The 17,555-nt window shown below is 47.6% G+C and overlaps 1 protein-coding gene across 1 annotated transcript in view; it reads right to left on the bottom strand.

The window, feature by feature from the left end:
• LOC139048441 (sodium/iodide cotransporter-like) overlaps positions 1–8,031 on the bottom strand; it is a 53,055-nt gene extending 45,024 nt beyond the window's left edge. The window contains exons 1-2 of the mRNA XM_070522828.1: positions 7,949–8,031; positions 6,532–6,922 (exon numbers count right to left, since the gene is read on the bottom strand). Coding sequence (XP_070378929.1) covers positions 6,532–6,873 — 342 coding nt within the window. The 5' untranslated portion in view covers positions 6,874–6,922; positions 7,949–8,031. The remainder of the gene's footprint in view (positions 1–6,531; positions 6,923–7,948) is intronic.
• Positions 8,032–17,555: the final 9,524 nt, after the last annotated feature.

Below are 17,555 nucleotides of genomic sequence, written 5' to 3'. Positions count from 1 at the left end.
GGTTCTGCAAAAGTACTACTTCGGAATTCGTTGTATATTTCAGAACAGTGTGTAGTGTACCAATTCTGTTTAGAGACTTTTGGTATCACTTTTCATTGCTTACTTAGAGTTCTATTGGTCAACCAATACCAACTCGTTCAGTTCTCTGTTTTGCTGAAGAGCTGTAGACTTGATATTTTAGACATTTATTATTCTGTGAATTTCAACAAATTTTCTGAACACTCGCTGCCTATATAAAAATGACGCTTGCTGCATTGTACTTATATATTTTCTTTTATTAGCAACAAATCATATGAAATTCAGTGCACTGGTTTCCGAGACAGACAATTTCTTCATTCTGATGTATTCACATGGAAGCGTGCAAGCTCAAACTTCCTGTTAAGTTCATTCACAGATTCGTCACATACATAGATAAATATTAGGTATGCATATAAATAGAGAATTCAGCTGACTAGTGGCATCTCACGACTTTGAATGCCGTTTTTTTACAGAAGATAATCACAAACTTAATGGATGGATGGAATAACTTTACTGGAAGGTTCTGCGAGCTACGGGGCGCAAAGCCCCATAGAGAGGGTTACTCCCAAGTTGTGACTGGGAGTTGTAACTCCCTGGCGGCATCGTGGACTCGCTGGACAGCCCAGAGCTGCTCCGCCAGGTCCGTGCTGCGTAATGCTTCTTGTAGCCTGCCGTACTCGTGATTCTTGTTTGCGGGGGTCCGACCAGACGGACAGAGCAAATGGTGCACGTCTAGTGTGCTATGGTAATTTTCGCAATATGAAGTGTAGAGCTCAGGCATGTAGTGATGTAGTCTTTTCTACGGGGGGTACGTGTTGGTTTGAAGCATTTTGAACGAGAGGGCTTGAGGCCGGGTGAGCTGATTGTGAGGTGTGCTGTATATTCTGCGATCTAGATAAAAGTGCTTTGTGATCTCGTTGTATGTGGAGGGAGAGTCCCGATTCTCGCTGGGGTGGCCACGACCACAATAGGTGGCGTCGCGGAGGGTTAGGTCTCGCGTACTCCTGTGAGCCATCTCATTGAGATTGGGAGGGACGTCCTCGATCTATCCGAGGTGTGGCGGGAACCAGCAGATGGTGTAATGCTGCAGTGGTGCGGATGTATTGACTATTTGTAGTGCTTCTCTTACAACGGCTCCTTTCTGAAAGGCTTTCGCGGCCGAGCATGAATCGCTGTAGGCGTGGGTGGTGGTCGGATCTATGAGCGCGAGTGCGATGGCCACCTGTTCTGCTATCTCGGATTTGTGGGTCTTGGCTGAGAGAGCGTTTGTGACTTGACCTAGCTTGTTGATCGTGGTTGCAACGAAGGCCTTCCTGGAAGGGTACTGCGCCGTGTCTAGGAAACAGGCTAGGATCTTCTTATCATGTATTTCGCGCAGGATGAATGATCCGCGTGCCAGCCTTCTGGGTTGATGGTGCGCGGGGTTTATGTTCGCCGGGATTGGGCGAACCGTGTAGGAGTTGCGGGTGTCCGTCGGAACGCTTTGGTATAGAATCTCGATAGCTGTGATGTTATGACCCAGTTTGGCTACGATTTCTCTACATTTGGTTACAGAGAGTATGTTCAGTTGAAGCCATTCTTGAGCTCCGGCGATTTCTTCAAGTGCATTGTGTACTCCCAGTTGCAGCAGGAGCTCTGTCTCGGTGTTGTTGGGGATTCCCAGCGCTAGTTTGACTAGCTTCCTCAGTTGCACATTGAGTTTGTGCATGGCCGCATGTGTAGTGGTTCCTGTGTATCTGTGCATGGCCGCCTCGTGCGTGAAATGGCATAGCGCAAAGGAGTGTATTAGCTTGAGCATATTTTCTTCCTTAAGGCCATGTTGTCTTTTTGCTACGCGTCGTATGAGATTCAAAGCATTAATTATTCTACTTTGTCATGATCTTCTCCACTGTCACGGCGTTAGAGCCGTTGCTGTCAATGGGCATGCCGAGGACTCTGATTTTGCTGACGTGTGGAATGGTTCATCCATCTTTTGTTCAGAGAGTGATGGCGTGTGTGTCTCTGATTTTGCTCTCTGGCTTGGGACTGCTTCTCGATAGTTTGTAGACAAGGAGCTCCAACTTCGCGGGCGAACGTAGCAGGCCTGTGGGAGCGAGGTATTCCTCGATCGCGTTGATCGCTTGCTGTCGAGCTTTTTTAGTTGATCCGCGGCTACCTCCGGGTATCCAGAGCGTTACGTCATCTGCGTATATGGTGTATTTTACGTTCTCGATTTGATCCGGTCTCTTGCCTAGGCCGGCTAGGGCAAGGATAAAAAGCGTCGGAGAGATGACAAAACCTTGCGGGGTGCCTTTGCTGCCCTGCTTGTATTTCTGGGACTTGATTTCTCCTAGGCGAAGGGTGGCCGTTCTGTCGCTCAGGAACGATATTGTATAAGCGTAGAGTCTAGTGCCGAGGTCGAGGTTAGAGATCGTCTCCAGTATGTAGTCATGTGATAAATTATCGAAGGCTTTTTCGAGGTCTAGCCAGGGGCTTACTCTCGCGTCTCTCGTGTCTGCGTCAATGATATCGTGCTTCAGGAGCTTCATGGCGTCTTGGGTGGATAGCCCGGGTCAAAAGCTGATCATTGTTGCGGGCTAGATATCTTTTCTTCAAGATGTTTCGAGAGCCTGTTTATGACCACGTGCTCGGCTACCTTGCGGACGCAACACCTCAGCGAGATCGGTCGGAGCTTATTGATGTTGGGCGCCTTACCAGTCTTTGGGATGAACACGATGAGGGCTGTTTTCCAGTCTTCGGGCAGTGCTCCGTTCCTCTGTGAGGGTTTCGACTGAGCTTTCGTCGAGGTTTTTAAGTGCCTTGTTAGTTACGCCGTACGGCCCACGCGCTGACTTGCTGTTTAGGTTCTGAAGCGCCATGCGTAAGTCTTCGATTGAGAAGTCCAGCTCTAGATCTCGGTTGGTGTTGCCGCGACATGTTTCGGCGGTCATGACTACAGCATTTTTGGCCAGCGCGTGGTACTTATCGGCGAGATGGTCGATGAGGTAATTTCCCGTGATAGTCTTGGGTTTCTCGTGCATGATCCTGTTGAGCGTGCGACTCTGGTCCGTTTTGGTTCTGGTTCTGTCTAAAATGTGTTTGCGCAGGTGCTACGTCATCTCGCTGTTCATGCGACCGTCCGCAGCGTCGCACACTTCGTTCCACTGCTGCTTATATAGTTGGCTGCAATATTCTGCAATCAGGCGGTTGAGGGAAGACATTCTTTTCCTCAGCCGTCGATGGGGTCTTTCTTCTTTCCATCTCTTGGTGAGCGATTGTTTGGCTTCGAGCATGTGAGTCAGTCAGCTGTCCAAGCTTTGAACGGGGAGATCTGTTTCTATTTCCTTCGTGGCCGCCTTAATGTCGGCCTTTAGTTTCGAAGTACATTGTTCCATTGATTCTTTGCCTGTTCGGCCTTAGTGTCTTAACTTGCGGAGCTTGTCCCAGTCGACGTACGTCATCTTTCTGGGTTCTCTAGATGGGGTGTCAGTCGTTGTCTCAACAATGTTATGATCGCTACCCAGATCCTCGAAGAGGTTGTTCCACTGATAGTTTGGAACCTTCCGGACGAAAGTGAGATCCGGCGTTGTGTCGTGGTTGACCGAGTTAACCGTTCTTGTGGGGTATGCGGCGTTTGTGATGAGCATTAGGTCAAGTTCATCGGCGTCGTTTAGTAAGTCCTTGCTTTTGGCCCTGCTGGCGACGTATCCCCTGGCCTGGTTAGGGGCGTTGAAGTCCCCGGCCACGATCATGGGGTTGTCGCCGGCACGGTTGCGGGCGAGCTGTAGTATTTGCATAAATTTTTGTGCTCTGTGCTTGGGGCTGCTGTAAACGTTTATGATAAATTTATTCTTGGCGTTCTTGGCTCTAAGGAAGACTTCCGTGAGAATGAATTCGCAGTTTCTGCGGTCGTGATTAATGTTGTGTGTCGTGTGGGCTAGCTTGTTGCTGACCAACGTGGCGATACCTCTGAATTTGTGTTGCGGTGATGTAGCGGTCACGTCATAGTCGGATAGCGAGGGTGTAGCGGTATTTGTCTTTTGTAGGAGAATGACTTGGGGTTTGTCTTCTTTGGCTCAAATTGATTGCTGCACGGGGGGCCTTTTTGCGGACATAGACCCTACAATTCCATTGCCAAAGGTTAAACGGTTCAGTTTGCGCAGCCATCTTTGTTGGCGTTGGGTGGCCTTTGTGAGGCCACGTTGTTTCTTAGTCTATCGAGTGACAACGCCCGAGGTAGCTATCACAAACTTAATAGTACTCCTTTGATGGAATACAAGCAGTTGATTCCAAGGTGACCAATTTGATAAAGACATCAGTATTTTTTAACAGCCGCATCGGTCACTAGCGTGGAAATTGCAAGCACATACATTTTTGAACAAGGTAACAACTAGCGATGAAGGTAGAAGGGCATTGCAAGACACGTCACTGTATCAAACCGCTGCGAAGATTCAGTAACAGTCTGTTCTATCAAAGATGCAGGAGATATTATGCTTGAAAAACTTTTGGCCCTTTATACGCACTGTCTCAAGGCTTCAAGATCACCAGAGAGTTCGAATAATTCACACATCGTACTTGTAGCGGTGCGACTATCACCTTCAGAACCGGTCAAAAAGAAGACCGCTCACGTGCAGGTAGCGCGAGACCCACTTAGTAAACACTTTTCGGCCCACATAGTGAACCATAAGAAGCGAGACGCTAAATATTTAAATAATTAAAGGCTCATTGGTTTGATTTCAGTATTGAATAAAATATTCATCACGATAATTTTCAACGGAATCAGCCCAACATATATTATGACTTCAATCAGCCAAAAAAAGAAACAAGCAGATTTCAGGAACTTATATTCTACAATGAACGCGTCCACGTGATCAATCAGAAGACTAAGAAATCCGGGGAATGCAACCAACCTCTCTTAATGGCTTTCACAGATTACGAAAGGTCATTTCATTCAGTACAGATACCAACAGCCGTAGAGGCATTGCATATTCAAGAAGTACAGGTGGTATACGGGAACATCTTGGGAAATATCTATGAAGATTCCACTGGTACCTTGCTTCTCCACAAGGAAAATTTGAAGATTACCTATCAAGGAAGTGGTCAGGCAAGAAGAGACTACCTCCCCAGTGCTATTCACTGCACGCTTAGAAGCTATTAGAATGGGAAGGCATAGGAGCGGAGATCAACGGCCAATATCTTAGAAACCTTCAATCAGATGGCATTGTCCTGTTCAGCAACACTGGGGATGCATATCGTCAAATTATTAAGGACCTTATCCGAGAAAGTGTAAGAGCAGAAGCCACTGTAGCGCCAAGAACCACGGACAAAGAAGAGGACAGGACAACACGGGTCCTGTCATGTCCGGTCCTGGTTCTTGTCCGTGTTTCTTTGCGCTACAGTGACATCAGTGCCTATCAAAGAACACGCCCAAGAAGTTATACTGTGTAAGGGCGGTTTTGACGATGAATATTCAGAAGACAAAGGTAATATTCATCAACCTGGTAACACAACAAAAATTCATGATTTCCAGTCACCCTCTAGAATCTGTGCAGGTGTACGTGTATGTAGGTCAAATACTCAAAGGGGGCTGTGATCCTCATAAGAAAACTTACAGAGGAATAAATATGGATTGCAGTGCATACCGCAGCCATTACCAAATCCTGACTGGGCGTTTAGCACTGTCGTGGAAACGAATAGTGTACAATCACTGCTTTCTACCAGTGCTAACATATGGGATAGAAACTTGGGGTAGACCGCGCAAGGAGTAATGGGGCGAAAAATTCTTTCTTTAATGTTAAGAGACATGAATGAAGTGGTGTGTATAAGAGAGCAAGCGGAGATAGCTGATATTCTATGTAAAGATTAAGGCTAGAGGATGGCGCTGGGCAAGGCTTGTAAGGCGTAGCGCACATACCCAGCGGACCATTAGAGCTGCAGCTTAGGTGCCAAGTGAAGAGAAGCTGAGTTGAAGATGGCATAAAATTAGGTGGGGCGATGAAATCAAGAAATTTTTTGGCACATGTTGGAATCAGCTAGCGCAAGACAGGGGTAGTTGAAGATCACTGGGAGTTGCTTTCGTCCTGCATTCGACATAAAGATAGGCTAATGGTGACATCGCTTATATTGGTACAGCGCTTGAGATGACACAACGCAAACAAAATGAGCTCAACTCAATGCTTTCGCAACAATACACCTGTCCGTGTATTATCATTACTATTATAATTGCTATTATTACTGTTGTTATTGTTTGATAGGAAGACACAGACATACAACGGATGGACAGGGAAAACTTCTGAAAAGAAGCATTCATGCTCAATTTTGAAGTAAAGCCTAACCTCCAAAAAGCAGGGCTCCGCTGAGCGAGTTGCTTTTGTACCGTGATGAAACCACTGAATACGATTTCCGGCACTGCTCTTGTCGAATGTGCCGGAGCATAAGTGATATATGTGACAGCATATCGGTCGTTTTGCCGTCTATGAATTTTGCACTGTTCGCAAAGAATGATCTATTCAAGAACAAGTGAACGCCGCTCACCTCGAAGATTGAAGTAACCCCAAGGTCGTAGATTACGGGCACAAATACGCGCGTAGCCAAAGGGAAAAGTAATAGAGGCGTCCCCGCACTCCATAGCACGTGCCAGCCGTACGCGTAGTAGTGGGCAGGCAAGGCGACAAGCCCCGTCGACGAAAGGATGGATGCCACGGTTGAAGCTGCCAGAGGAAGCATCATGAGCGTCCGACTTCCGAGAAACACTTCAACCGCTGCGGAATTCGAACCACTATGTCGACCATGTTTTTTCCGTAAGGAGAACCAAAGACCCAGGGAAAGGTTTGCGAGGACCAGAACTCCGAACAGGACATATTCCAGGACGTTCATCGCCGAATAGGTCTCTTTCCTCCCGTTCTCAAAGCCTGTAGCGTCCTTCCTGCAGGATGCACTCGGATGTTAAATCACTCTGCAAAGAGCAAAACTTTCGTGACGCTCTATGCTCACATCGCACAATTCTACTTTTCTTGGCACTTAGCGCACTACCTTTTACGCTCAGTCCAACGGCTTATACTAGATTAAGAAAAAGAAACTCGTTTTTATTTGGAGAGAACGAATACGAATTATTCATTTGTTATTCTAGTTCTAAGTACAGTTCCAAAGAAGATATGCTATCTGCAGGTATTTAGCATGCATATTGAATTGTCTTGCGTAAATAAAAGACCTAATACAAATGCATAATAATAATAATAATAATAATAATAATACGTTTAGCAAGATATACCAATTGAAAAATTGAACAAAATTCTAAATATACAGGAATACGCGACCGTGTGAAGAAATAAATAGGCTAGTAGCCGTAATAAAATAGTGCTAAGTTCCACTCAGTATCATTATATATTGGTGTTCTCCCAATATATGCTGTTACACTGTCGGTACTATAGTGCGGGCAACTTCTAACCTTATTTCGCAATAGCGAAATAAATTATTCTGGTGTGGTTATTGTAAACTTAATAAATTGGGCTGTTTCATTTCTAGACTCTAATACTGCTATGCATTGAAGAATTAGAATTCCCAGCTAGATTGTTTTAAAGCCTATGAACATCCAAATATCTCACGAAATTGCATTCTTGAAAATTTACTTCACTTTGCCTCGTGAGTGTTTATCGAATGATAATCCTGTTGCTGAATCAGGTACAGGTTACCCGCTAACGCAATGAGAAATGCTACTTCGTATGGCATAAAAACTTTAAACATGCACAATGTTATGTCATAGTACTTTGTTTACTACAATGGTGGAATTGTTCAGTCAGCTTTAGAAAAAAAATGACCCTACAGAACCAACTGCATCACCGACTCCTTTCGATAAACGACCGTTTTTTAAGTACAAAATTCTCTTTTTTTCTACTCGCACATTCGATACAGAAGAGTCCCACACATTCGAAGAAGAAAATCGCATACGTACCCAATTACACCCTCAGGCTTGTTCGTCGCGTATGTACTAGGCTTTATTTAGCATTCTATCGTAGGAGCAATGTAGTGTCATACACTCATCACGAACGCAGTTCGTATTTGTACTGCACCGCTACGCAGGCTAGCCTTTTCTCCAGTACAAGAATTAAGCTCAAAGAGAGGGGAGTAACGTGGGTGATGACAACAGGGCGACTGGCAACGGAAACAGCTGTTTCTCGTTTCTACGTTGTTGAAACGACCCCGCGCAGTATTCCAGGGAACTAGCAATGCACGCAGACTGGCTGCACCTCTTGCGAAATTATCGCTCCTTGCCGGGCAGGAGACGCGTATGGGTGGTGTTTGAAACATGGCGTCCATGACGTGTTTCCGGCGGCGCGATTGCATGCGGCGCCTGCTGTTAGCCAAAGCATAACCTTCAAGATTCCTCTTTTTACTCGGTGGGAGCTGTCGCTGAAGCGTGGATTCGGATATCGCCTTATAGCGAGGTCAGAATAAATTGCGCCAATTGCGCGAGACATCATCCACAGGCCTGTCATACCCCACATTCGTATTTCCGCTGTTAATTATCGTTTGCGCATGCTCGACTAATTTTCACACTCTACGGTTTTATTCAACGGTATGCCATTTCTCGAACGAGCGACGCATGAAAGAGTATCTGCTGCACAGATATTCACCGCTGGTCGTTCAAGGGAAGCCTGTGGTGCGAGCCCGCGTATCGACAATGCACTGCTTGAAGATTCCGAAGAAGACTAGATGCCATCGTTTGGGGAACCCTTTGTATTGTAATAATAAACTGTGTAAAAGTTTATGCAGATCACTAAAGCTTGCCCAATACCAGCAGTAAAATATCCTCCCTGCTTGAATGAACACATCACCAACACAACAATCTAGGTTGCAAAAAAAAATGCTTAGTGACTCGTCGTTGAGTATTCATAACCACGTGCGAAAGTAACATGCATCAATCAACCCCGTGTGCTGTATAATTAAGCTGCCGCTATCTCTCATCTAGAACTCGTCATGTGCCTGAAGATAACTGCAAGGCGACGTCAAAATAGTGCATTGTATCAGTACTTGCCTGCCTGTTGTTCGTACGGTGTGTCTGCAACGTAAGTATGTGCATTCGCGAAAGAACATCAACTGATGCAAAAACCTGCTTTTCGTTGTAGGAGTTCAGAGCTTCAGCGTAAATGTATTGCGCAACTCGAAGAAATGCACAGTCGCACTTCACTCGTTGTCAACCTTTGCAAGCACAGTTTCTTTTGCTGAGGCAACGTCGCCGCGTTCACAGGTAAAAATACCATATTTCCGTTGTCCGGAAGTTCTCCACCCGTCACATCCACCGCTCGCGCACAGAACACCTGAACACTTCAACAGATATATTCGCTGCCGCTACTCCCCATCCGCGCTCCCCGCCCCCAGCGTGACTCGCGCGTTTTAGAGGAAGCTTTAGCTCGGGCCCAACTCTGACGCGGCCTATTCAAATGCATGTAAAACGCAAAAACGTTTTTCTGAGATAACCGCTGGACCGATTTTAACGAAGTTTGTTGCATGTGAGAAAGAAAGTTAAATTATAGTGACTGTTGTAAGCGAAATTTTGATTCAGGTCCTGAATTTTGTTAAGACATTTTAAATATTCGAAGGTTTGAAAAAAATAGAAGCCTGCACGCATCCGCAGCATAGGCGGCGTTCGCCCTTGAAGGGAGGGGGTGTGTGTACAATAAACAAGGAACCAGAAAGCTAGATTTCGTGCATAGCGTTCGCCGTCAGCGTTTGCGGGTAAACATGACGGCTACATAATCTGTGTTTCCCGGGAAGCCTGAGAAGCACTTCGAGATCTTTGAATGCTCTCAAGTCCCACTCTTAAAGACGAAGCCTAAGCATCCTCCAATTTTTTATTTGTTGCTCCGCTCGCCTCCAGAATGGAATGCCAACTCGCCCAATAAACCATCCTTTTGAAGTTAACACTTTTGCGGAGCATTTCTGCTCAGCTGTGAATCTTCTTAAGCGATATGTCTTTGCAGATCCGAACCCCTGAAATAACGGCGCCAGTCATTCTTGTCATAAATGCCCCTCGCAAGAACACCAAGCCGCCCTCCTTACCAGTAGGAAGCTGCTCTAGTTTCTCTTCAGTAAAGCAATTGACAACCTTTCTGAGATAAACTTCGGCGCTTCCCTGAGAACAGCTCTTCAGCATGTCTGCGCCTTCAAAAATGCACCTTTCATACTTCGGAAATAAAACGTCAGAATTTCTGGTGCAGATTTATTAGAGTGGATTTGGGATATTGAGCAAAAGCACATGACGGTAGTCATTTCTTTTTCCCTGTTCCGGACCTGCGAAGACGTATCGCCTAATTATACTGCAGTAGCCGACTACTGCAGTAGCCGACTACTGCAGGGAGTGCAGCAAATACAGCACCGCCATCATATCCCTCATACGAGTACAAGTTGACGATGTGAACAGTTTCAAACTTCAGTATTTGAGACATTCGCAGCGTTAAAGACTCAAGAAGCACAATCGCAAAAGAAAACAAAAGAAACGGCATGGGACGTCCGCGTTCCCGATATATGCAAAGTCGCAGCGCTATCGTGGCAGTCACAGCGATAGCTAAGGGTTGTCATGCGCGTCTGAGTGGCAGGTGGAAGAACGAGCGCCCATGGCAGGTGACGCGTGTTCTATGCTGGGGTTGGGCGCCCACCTTTCCGGTCTCTGCTATGCCGGATGAGGTCGCGCAGCTACGTAGTTCTGCATGATTTCGTTTTCATTTTTATGTGCCATGAATAAATGCGGGAAACCCATTCCTCACAAAGAGAAAGATTTGCTAGGCTTCGCGTAACTGAAAAATGACAGGCTATCGTAATTTAACTGCAGAGGCGAGTGGGATAGTTTATCCGGAAAGCTCCCACGTTTTATAAGCAACGCTTCATGACTTCTAACGTAATTTTGGTGCAAACAATACATAAATAAAAAATAAATTGTCCCCTTCATACTCAACATATATGCATCTCTGTTCTGTCAAATAATCACTTGTGCAATTGTGAACAAAATTCGTGCAACACCTTATTTAAGAATGGATATAGCCACGTGAAATCGATTTGCGGAATGCAACCTGCCTCTTCATTGAACTTCACAGGTTATGAATATTTGTTCGATTCACCAGAGATATCAGCTGTCACGGAGGCATTGCGCAGTCAAAGTGTGAAGATAGCATACAAGATATCTTCGAAAACAACTATTGGGATTGCACTGGGTTCATAAGCCACATGGATCCAGTGTAAAAAAGGTGCCAAGGAAAAACACGCAATCGCACCTTTGTTCTCTCTATGTCTCCCAAGAACGACAGGGCACGCCCACGGGCTGAAGAGTGTTCAGTAATCCCTTTGGCAAGCATCTTGTCAACCTAGCTCTGCATAACTTGTCGCTCAGAGGGCGACACCCGGTATGGGGGTCGGCGAGTAGGTGCTGCATCGCCGGTATTTATACGATGCTTCACGACCGTAGTTTGACACAAAGGGCGATCGTTCAGGTCGAAAATGTAGGAATATCACTCGAGGAGGCCACGAAGCTCTACTGCTTGTTGGGTTGAGAAGTCCAGTGCAATCATCTGTTTAAAGTCGTTGTCGGGGCTGCTGCAGAAGGCGCAGAATGAGCTTTGGTCGAAGACGGCGCAGCAGAAATGTGGCACTCGTGCGTCGGTGACAATGTGGCGAGAGACATGCCTCGAGGAAGTACTTGTGGGCACTGTCTGAAATTTAGGATGGGAAGACATGACTGATTGGCCGCAACAGAAACGATGGTGTGCGGGAAGAGACGAACAGTGTGAGAAAGCAGGACTGAAGTGGCGGGAGTAAGGACATAGTCTCAGTCAGGTACAGGTGCGCAGGCTAAGACAGGGATGCAGGTTGCTGCAAGCGATGGCAGACGTATAAGATCCGCGGAACAAAGCTGAGTTGGAGCATAAAGATGAAGGTCAGCGGAAACAGGCAGGGGCATGTCAAGTTGTACAGCACCTGCGGAACAGTCAATCAGAGCAGAATTGGCGGCCAAAAAGTCGTGTCCGAGAATCAAATTGTGAGGGAAACGTTCGAGCACACTAAACAAAACGGACGTGTGGCGACCCGCGACACGGACACGAGTAGTACACATTCCAAGCACAGCCGGAATCCCACCGTCAGTGACCTGAAGCAGTCGAGTCGGAGCAGGAGTAAGTACTTTTCTCAAGCGCGTTCAAAGCTCCGCACTCATGATGGAAATTTAGGCTCCAGTGTCGAAGAGTGCTGCAACGGGCAAACTATCCACATCCACGTCCAGAAGGTTCCGATTAGTAGGCAGGGTCAGCAGAGGAATTTCAAGCCGGGGTTCTAGAGCAGCGTCACCTCCAGGAGCTGCCCCAGTTTCCCGTCGGAGAGCGGCGACGGTAAGCATCGGATGGAGAGTCACCCAGCTGGGGCGAAAGGGAGCGGTGACTATGTGCTGATAGCGAGTGACTGGTCGCGGTGGCTCGAGCGCTGTCAGGTGCATCTTCAACCTCGGTGGAGAATGATGGCGGGGGAGGATTCAGTGGGGAGTGGTGGTAGGCGGGAAAGCTCGGTCAAAAGTGGGCTGGCCAGGAACTTCGACAGTGGCGAGAGATGTGGCCCACACGTCCACAGTAAAAGCAGATGGGTCTATCGTCATGTGTGCGCCATTCGGTCGGGCTGCGATAGCTCGGATACGGACCGTATTGGCTCCGGCAAGCAGGGGCAGAGGCAGCAGGCGAAGCAAATTCAGAACGGCTGGCGTGGCAGATGGACGGAAGACCCACATTGACAATTTCTTGGCGAATTACCGTCTGAATGAGACACACAAGCGGCCGGGAATCGTCAATGCACTGCGTCACTAGCGTGGCAGAAGACGCTGCTTCGATTTCTCGCCGTACGATACGTACGACGTTCTCGCAGGAGGTGGGCTCACGCGGTGGACAAATGTCTTCGCACGTCGATGAAGGTGCGGTATTAGGTAGACGCGTAAACTGTTGAACTATGCGGCTACTCTTCGCGTCCTTAAAGCGGCGACATTTGTTAATGATCTCATTGACCGTTGGTATGTTCTTGTAAACAAGCAGCTTAAATGTGTCGTCCGCGATGCCTTTTAAAACGTGCCTGACCCTGTCTGCCCCTGCCATATTGTTATCCACTTTGCGGCAAAGAACGAGGACGTCCTGGATATACGCAACGTAAGGTTCAGTGGACGTCTCTACACGGGTCCCAAGGTCCTTCTTCGCAGCACGATGGTGGCCGACAGGCTTGCCGAACAAATCTGTGAGCTTCTATTTGCACTGGTCCCAACTCGTAATCACTTCTTCGTGTGTTTCGAACCAGACCCGTGCTGTTTTCTTGAGGTAGAACATTATTTTGGCCAGCATAAGCGTGCTATCCCACCTGGTGTGTGCGCTGACGCGTTCGTAATTATGCAACCAGTCATCGAAGTCAACGTTGTCGATCCCGGAAAACATGCCAGGGTCGCGAGGCTGGGCCAGGATGACCGTCGGTGGCGATGACGGGGCCGTGGTTGAACTCTCTCCTTCCGATGACATGGCGGCCAGGTTACGTCCGCTGCGGAGCTCCGTTTTGCGCATATGATTACCGCGCACCTCCACCAATCTTACGGGAAGGAAGAAGCGTGCGTCTATTTACAGATGGTTTTTAATGGCTGAGCCAACCAGCGTAGAGCAGCCATAATACTAACCTCTTCTTAGTCGTCGCCAAGGGCACCAGCATCGTCCTCTTCCCGCATTACCGACTGTGACAATATATATATATATATATATATATATATATATATATATATATATATATATATATATATATATATATATATATATATATATATATATATATATATATATATATATATATATATGTACATATGTGTGTGTGTGTGTGTGTGTGTGTGTGTGCATGTGCGTGCGTGCGTGCGTGTGCGCGTGCGTGCGTGTTGGTATATGCACCGTTATGGATATGTTTTGTACCTCTGCAATGCATTCTCCTATTTTTGTATTCGCTGTAAGTGACCATTAAAGAAAGAAGCAGGCATCCCATCAAGCTTCTGTTGAGCAGCTTTTGCTTTCTTGCCCTTGAATTTTCTTTTTTATTTTCTGTCTATGTAAAAGAAAGCCACGAGAATGCGAATTAAAGTTGACATAATGTTGACAGTTGTCTATAAACATCTAAAGATGTGCAAAATGAGCGCTGAATGTTCAAAAAGGAAATAATTTGCCATTTATAGCATTCTGCTTTGTATCGCGAGGTAACGGTAGATAGACAGATAATGCTCGAAAAAAGGAGACATGTCCGCGACGCATTTGTTTTGCATTTACTTCAGGCACAAATGACTTGTGGAAAACGCGGACAGCAGTGTAGGATACTGATCCCGGAGAGTGCAAACATACCAGCAGCTGCCACGACTAGATAACGTCCGCTCAACATCTGTGTATTGAATAGAGCCGGTGTGCGTGCTTTTTTTGTGCTCTAGCGCGATGCCTTCCCAGTCGTTGCTGTTGTAATGCTTCTGAATCATTCTAGCGTATACCCATATCGCGGCATGAGCTATGAATTGGATAGTTAGGTGACATGGACAAGAGAAGGAAAACATTTTTAAAAAATCAGTGGTCAAATATAGCTAGGAAGTCTATTGTGAGGGATGGAAAAAATTATCACCCACTAAACAATTTAAACAGAGAATCAATTCAGCGGGGCAATCGATTGTTCTCAGAGAAATATTTCCAGCTGCGGAGGAAACAAAGTAAAGTCATACACCGGCACAAACAGGAGGGAGGTAGTGAAGAGTCACTTTTGAATGCGATCGCGGATAGATACCTTCCTATAGGGCCGACGCAGGAAGAGGATTACCGCAGATCTAGTGCGCGACGGTAGAGGAACTGGACGCGCCTTTCAGAGAATCAGAGGTCAGGGCGGTGATCTACAATTTAAACAGCAGATCGGCTCCGGGACCGGATAACGTTTCTAACATGCTTTTAGCAAACCTGGACGATAAAGCAGTGGAACTACTTACTAAGGAGGTCAACAGGGTATGGGAGACAGGACAGGTGCCTGACGGATGGAGGTCGGCTATAGTGACACTCATCCCTAAACCAGGAAAACCTCTTCATTTGGACAACATGAGGCCAATATCACTAACCTCGTGCATAGGCAAGGTAGCGGAGCACGCGATCTTGAACCGGGTTTCCGGGTACATAGAGCGCCAAAACCTCTTCCCACATAATATGGTTGGTTTTCGGCCCGGCCTATCGACGCAGGAGGTTATGCTAATGCTAAGGAAGCAAATCTTTGATAGCGGCACCCGGGACGTGAGAGGGATTCTCGCCCTGGATCTCACTAAGGCGTTCGACACAGTGTTTCATAGATACATTCTGCAAGCCACGGCCGGGATAGGCCTGGGAGTCAAATTCCAGGCCTTCGTCAGGTCCTTTCTCCTGAATAGAACTGCTACTATTCAGGTGGGGCAGATTCGGTCGAGCGTGTACGAATTGGGAGCTCGGGGTACCCCTCAGGGATCAGTCATCTCGCCACTGCTCTTCAATATCGTCATGAAGGGTCTATCAGATAGGCTGGGCGGCCTCCAGGGCATAGGTCACGCACTTTACGCAGATGACATCACGATCTGGTGCCCAGGGGGCTCCCTCGCTGAAATGGAGCAAGCTCTACAAGCGGCCTTGGACGAGACGGAGGCTTACCTCGCGGACACGGGTCTCAAGCTGTCTACGAGTAAATCGGAGCTGTTGCTTTACAGACCCGCAAGGCAAGGGGTTCGGGGTCTGACACCCCTCAACCAGCTACCCGTGGCATTATACGCGAATAATGGGCAGAAAATTCCCAGAGTCGACTCAGTTAAGATCCTAGGCCTGCTCATAGACGCGAGGGGCTGTAATGCCAGAACAATTACCCACGTCACAGCTAAAACAGAGAATATGTTGCGGCTAATTTCTAGGGTGTCCAACCGAAAGAAGGGGTTAGGTGAAGACAACCTCCTTCGGATGTACAACGCGTTCCTCATGAGCCATATTAACTATGTGGCATCAGCTCTAGTGTGGAAAAAAACGGAAAAGACCAAATTAAATACACTCATGCGCAAGAGCATCAAGAAAGTGCTAGGTTTGCCTCTTGCCACGAGCTCCGACAGGCTAGATCAACTCGGTATGCACAATAGCATAGACGAGATCATAGAGGCACAGGTCACTGCCCAGGTGGTTAGGCTATCGTCGACCCAAGCTGGCAGGCGAATTCGCGACGAGGTTGGCATGGCTCCTAGGATAATGGAGGACCGGCGTATAACATTGACACGAGAAACGCGGGCAAAATACCTGGTGAGGCCCTTCCCGCGGAACGTACATCCGCAGCATAACGAGGGTAGACGTAAAGCCCGTGCACGAGCCATATTGAAGAAAGTTAGGGATGACAGAGACTCCGCGGTCTTTGTCGATGCGGCGCAGTACGGGAACATGAGAGTGTTCGCGCTGTCGGTTGTAGACGGGCGGGGGGTGCTTCGGTCCTCGGCCTCGGTCAGAGCGGCCACCATGAGTATAGCAGAGCAAATTGCGGTTGCGCTGGCCTTGAGTGATCCAGAGCGTTCCTACATTTACACCGACTCGAGAGACGCAATCAGAGCTTTCGAGTCGGGTAACCTCGCACGAGAAGCGGCCTCCATTTTAGAAAAAAGGGCTTGCCCCGGTTTTCATTATATCACGTGGTTCCCCGCACACATGGGGACGAACGTTCTCGAGGGATTCCCAAACCTCAACGAGCTTGCCCACGACCGTGCGCGAGAACTAACGCGCCGCGACGGTCTGGAGGCTCCGGAGGGGCAGGAAGGGCCTCAGTTGAACGATCCACTCCTCACATTTAATGAAATCACTAAACATTACCAACTTGGTCGGAGAATTTATCCTCTGCCTCACCCGAAGCTCAGTAGAGGTCAGTCAGCTACACTTAGAATGCTGCAGACGGCATCTTTCCCGTCGCGGGGATTCCTCAGTAGGATGTACTCGGATGTGGACCCTAGTTGTCCTGACTGCACTGAAACCTTTTGCTCAATGGCTCACATGCTCTGGCGATGTCCCGCGTTGCCTAACGACTTCCTCTCCAGCGAAGCCGGATGGGAGGAGGCCATCAGAAGCACGGTACTCCGAAAGCAAGCCCAGGCTATCCAGAGGGCCCAGGAAAGAGCAGAGCGTCACGGCGTTCTGTCCTTTACATGGGCGCGGCCAGCGGCTACAATGGCCTCCCGTTAGGAGGTCCTGAAAGTAGCTCCTCAGGACTAAATAAAGTTCGTTGTCTGTCTGTCTGTCTGTCTGTGGAGGAAACATTTCTGTCAATGAAACCAAGAGGCTCCCAAAGACCGAGTCACAGGCACGTATTTCTTTATACACACTCTGCAAAGGGGAATTTGTAATATTTCTCTTATCACAGTGAAGCGTCTACAGGACAAAGCTAAATTGCCTATCTCTTCTTACTAGACTTAGAATGAGCAAAGTGGTGAGAGAACCAGTTCAGGCCTGTGTGGATAGAAATTTAGCGCCGGTCAGTCAGAGCACGGCCCCCTG

Source organism: Dermacentor albipictus, chromosome 8 (genome assembly GCF_038994185.2).
Source record: "Dermacentor albipictus isolate Rhodes 1998 colony chromosome 8, USDA_Dalb.pri_finalv2, whole genome shotgun sequence".
Lineage (NCBI taxonomy): Eukaryota > Metazoa > Arthropoda > Arachnida > Ixodida > Ixodidae > Dermacentor > Dermacentor albipictus.
The sequence above is the reverse complement of the archived record's forward strand: the minus strand, read 5'-3'. Positions and strand labels throughout refer to the sequence as shown.